The 5,226-nt window shown below is 30.8% G+C and overlaps 1 protein-coding gene across 1 annotated transcript; it reads left to right on the top strand.

Moving 5' to 3' along the window:
• The first annotated feature begins 1,906 nt into the window (after positions 1–1,906).
• On the top strand, positions 1,907–3,542 carry LOC122293449 (NAC domain-containing protein 90-like). Its single transcript, XM_043102030.1, has 3 exons — positions 1,907–2,109; positions 2,240–2,532; positions 2,643–3,542. The coding sequence occupies exons 1-3, from the start codon at positions 1,965–1,967 to the stop codon at positions 2,925–2,927; spliced, it is 723 nt and encodes a 240-aa protein (XP_042957964.1). The 5' UTR covers positions 1,907–1,964; the 3' UTR covers positions 2,928–3,542.
• The last annotated feature ends 1,684 nt before the right edge of the window (positions 3,543–5,226 follow it).

Here is a 5,226-nt window from a genome sequence, read left to right as displayed (position 1 = left end):
TTTGTTAATTTTTCGTATTTTTTTTTTAAAAAGTAAATAAATATAATATTCATATTAAAAATTTTAATTTTTTAATGATGGTTTCACAATTTTTTTAAATAGAATACGTAAAAGTTATACATTCTATGATTATATATAACATAATTTATTTTTCATTAAGTCTGAAATTTTTTAATTTTTTTTTAAAGAGTAACTGAAATTTACATATTTTGAAATTGTATGAATATATTTTAATATAATATCCTTATATATTATATATAATAATATTTTGATTATCTCAGCCCTTAGGTCACTCAAGTCTGCAAGGTCCTCGAACAACGTCAATCAAAGCTTCCAAACCAATTTGGTCTTAGGGAAACCTAGTTATAGAATTATCGCAGGCGGCAGGAGTAGTATTATAAACGTGCCAAACTTTTTTTTTTAATAAACAGTTTATACGTAGAAGCACAAAGCACGAGACTAGTTCAATTAATGTTCAAGGAACATCTAAAACCGATGGATTTGGATGAGGAAAAATATAATTGTAAATATAATTGTGTATTAATCTGTATATTAATGTGATGTAATTGGTCAAAAAATAAATTTTATTGAAAACAGTGTTAATTTAAATTTTAAGTATAAATAAATCAGTATTGACACATAAATTAGTGCATAATTATACTTATATATAACAAAACTTTTTGGATAATATCAGCAAGATTTCAAGCCTCTAAACGTCCTAAAATCCATGGATATTGGATCCTCCATTTTCCTCAATATAAGTGCTACTATAGGTTATTAAAATTCTTGATGGATTATAAATTAATCCAACTTAATCTACCATGAAATATATATGTTTAGTATAATGCACGTAGAAAAATATTAAGAATATAATACAAATAATTAAATTTATCTCTTTTCATCAGTTTAAATTTTTAGAATAAATGATAATTTTACATTATATTAAAGCAGAGATTCTAAATTTAAATATTAATTCCATACTCTATCTCACATTCTCATTTAGAGCATTCATATTGATGCTCCAAAGCACCGGATTTCTTATAATTTGAGATTTATTATGGAGTTTTAATCAAAATGCACCCCACATCTAGATCCTTATTTTAGAGAAAAGGTTTAGAGAATAAACACTAAGTTTTCATATTTAGAGACTCATTATTCATTTTCTAAATCATTTTTATCAATATTTTATTGTAATATATAAAATAAATAAATTTTCAATCATCTACACTTTCTCTCATACTCATATTTATTATAGTTTTAAATAATAGTTTTAAAAATAATTTAATTAATTACGAAAATATAAAAAATTAATTTTAAAAATATAATCATATTCACAAAAAATAATTTAAATTTTTGTTTAAAATATTCACTAGAGTAATAATTCAAAAAATAAGAAAAAATATTAGATAGTTAAATTTGTAAATAAAAGTGAAAAAAAGTAATAAAAAAGAATAAAAAAATATTATTTAATATAATAGAGATAGGAATAGAAAATGAGATATAGAAAATTTTTAAAAAATAAATAAAATTTAAAAAGATATAATTTTAAATTAAATTATAGAAATACACGTAAAGAAGGAACGAGGATCCTCTTAAATATCCAAAGTTAGTCCAGAGACGGAGTCTAACACGCACCTAAGGGGAGTAGAGAAATTAAGAATTGAGAAATAAACAGTACAAATATGGAGCGCTGACCCGTTCAAAAGAGGATTTGATCTGGCTATTATATATCAGTACGTTGGAAAAATGCAGCATAGGATAATTAGACAATTTTCTCACACATAACCGCGTGGAAGTTTCCAACCAATCCCAAGCATCCTACTTTTTTTTCTCATCTATTGGGAAGTGATGTCTCTTTCATCCCGAGGGTTCATTCTGCACCAGCTGTTTCTATATATATATAGTACATGGCAATTACAGAGAGGGGGTAACAAAATCGAATTCAAAACTAGAAGAGCAGAAGAATGGAACCAGGTTTTCGCTTTTACCCAACTGAAGAAGAGCTAGTTTCCTTCTACCTGCACAAAAAGCTTGAAGGGACGAGACCAGATGTGCACCGGGTTATCCCTGTTGTTCCAGTTTATGAAATAGAACCTTGGAACCTTCCAAGTACTGATCCCTTCCCCCAACTCCTCAACATTGTTTTGCATTTCTTTTTTTGGGTTTAGATTGATCTTTCTGGATTTTTAACCCAATTGGGTGAGCTAAAAATGGGGTTTTTCTTTGGTATGTGTTGCAGGGGTTGCGGGAGAGCTGTGTCAAGGAGATACCGAGCAATGGTTTTTCTTTACGCCAAGACAGGAAAGAGAAGCCAAGGGAGGAAGACCCTGCAGAACAACAGTTTCTGGGTACTGGAAGGCAACTGGCTCTCCTGGCTACGTGTATTCATCGGATAACCGGGTGATTGGAGTGAAGAAATCAATGATTTTCTATAAGGGAAAGGCTCCAACCGGGAGGAAAACGAAATGGAAGATGAATGAGTACAGGGCCATTGAATTAGAAACAGGCCAATCTAATACGGTAGTTCCCAAGGTGAATGTCCAACACAGTTCTTTTTTATCCCACTAATGAAAACTGTTCACTGCATTTTACTTACTGAATTTCTCTATATATTGTCTTATTCCACCACTTCTTTCATGTAGCTGAGGCATGAATTCAGTTTGTGCCGAATGTATGTGATCTCGGGAAGCTTCCGGGCATTTGATCGGCGCCCAGAAGTGTCGACACGAATGACACAGAATGTTGTTGATGAGGCAGCAAGTAAACCGCCTCAGAATGCCACAGTGGTAGACAAAACAAGCTCATCTGATACTTCTTTTTCTGGAGGAGACCATGCTGATCTCCAAGAAGTTGCAGGAAGTATCTGCTGGGAGATAAATGATACTCTAGAACCTCTCTGGGAATGGGAACCGCTAAATTGGCCGTGAGTCAAGCCATGTGCAGAGACCTGCAGCAGCCCTGTTGAGCAACACTGACACTGTCCTAAACTTGACACAAACACTAGAAAAGCTTACTTTAGATGTCATAGATTCTTTCCTTAATTCGTTCATAAAGGTAACCGAATGGTGAGGAGGAGTGAGTTAGGAAATGGAGAAGTCAGTCTCGGTAATTAAAATTATTTTTACTGGAAAACTGAAGCTAGGAATAAGATGCAAGGTGAGGGAGAAGTTTGGGTGTAGCAAAGCAAAGTTGTTGGCTGAATTCAGCTCTAAAACAATCAAGATTGTTTGTTGACATCCTTCAACTGTATTGGCATCACCTTTTCTCTCTCCAGTTGCTCAAACTTCCCAAGCACAACTCTTAAACCCGGAATAAGCAATAACATGTCATATTCAAAATCAACGAAAAGCCATACACCAAAAGTAGAAGGGAAAAGGTAACAGAAAAATACACACATTGACAAGGCATATGATACTTTCAAATGTAATTGTCTGATCTGATGACACAAATGATGTAAATCTCTCTTCTTAAATCATAAAACATCCAAGGTATTGTGCTTCAACAGAGTAACATGAATTTGAACTTCTTTCTCTCTTCTTATATGCTGTTCTTGCCTTCGACTTCTTGAATTCTCCAAATCTTGTTTGCTTCTGGGAAAGTGTCACCATCTTCAGTTGGCTAATTAAAACTTACAACTGGGCCGATGAACGAGCAAGCAATGCGTGAATCTGTAGCTACTTTCACGTTTGCAAATTGATTATAAATTCTCTGTAAGGCCGACATGGTTGGTAAAGGCAGAAGATATTAGACTTCGGGACAAGATTCAGAAAGGCATCAAGAATGAACATATATGACTCTGCAGCCTTCCATAATTACAGTAGCCAGCCAAAGAGAATATGCTGGTGATCACAAAGCCCCCTGACACCCGCCCCTCTCCCAGCACAAATAGAAAAAGAAAAAGAAAAAGAAACGAAAGGACACCAAAGGAGACCTTAGTTGGGTACGGCCAAAAAAGAAAAGAAAGATACTTTCCCAATTTATAAATTGACAAAGGTACGGCCAACAAAATTTCTCCGTCGAAGCAACTTGGTTGGGTGACGGGGTCAGCAGTACAGTACGCTTGGTATTCACATTTTGTTTTTGTTATCTGTTGTATCGTTTTTCTTCTTGGCAATCTATGACTAGAGGGAATCATTGGGATAGTCACGATGTGAAGAGTGGCAACATATTATTGTTAAATAATATAAAATAAATAATAAAATTTTATCTATTTATATTAATTTAATCTTTTGAAATAAATAATAGTTTTATATAATATCATCACATAGGTCTGAATTAGGAATCTAATCGATTCAGTTCGGTTTGATTTTAGATTTATTCTAAGACCAAATTAGCATACACCAATTTTGAAAAATGAAGAACTGATACCGAATTAATCCATTCACTTCCAAAATTAATAAAATCAAAATCGATACTTTTGTTTTATCGATTTTAGTCCGATTTTACTTATCAATGAACTAGCAAGGTCGGAACAAGGTCGGATGTTTAGAAAGTCAAGTTTGAAATAACAAACCGAGAAATTAAAAAAAAATTGTCTAAATATTAAAATGATATGCAACGAAAAACCAGAATTATAGTAAAACTATTATATACTTACATTATTTATAAGAATCATATTATTATATATATTGGTGATAATATGATAATTACATAACATTAAAATTTATATATTTGTTATAAGAAGATTTATAAGATTAATTTGTATTTTATGTTATATTAATTTTATATTATTAGAATATTATAAATGAATTTTAAGATTTTAAAATCTCATGATATCTTAATTAAAAATTTAGCATATAATATATAATATAAATAAATCATATAAAAAATTATTTATATATAAAATAAAATAATATATATATATATATGAATCTGTTTGATTAAAAATAAATAAAAACAAAAATAGAATTGGTTTTGAAAAAATGAAACCGATAACTGACCGAGCCGATTTTGCACCAGACCAAACACACCAGTCCGGTCCTATTCAAGCCGGTTTACCGATTTTTATTTTTAGCTCCAGACTGAATTCAAACTCAAACTCTATACTTTATTCAATTTAATTAAGGATCCTATTGCGTTTATTGAGAAATTTCATCGATTGATTTTATCGATAGTCTAATTTTTTATTTCTTTATTTTCAAATATTTTATAAACTTCTTAAATATTTTAAAAAAATTGCAAACATATTAAATAATATTTTCTTAATTATTAAATAAAAAAACATCT

The sequence above is a fragment of the Carya illinoinensis genome, chromosome 14 (assembly GCF_018687715.1).
Source record: "Carya illinoinensis cultivar Pawnee chromosome 14, C.illinoinensisPawnee_v1, whole genome shotgun sequence".
Lineage (NCBI taxonomy): Eukaryota > Viridiplantae > Streptophyta > Magnoliopsida > Fagales > Juglandaceae > Carya > Carya illinoinensis.
This window is presented reverse-complemented; position numbering and strand designations above follow the sequence as displayed.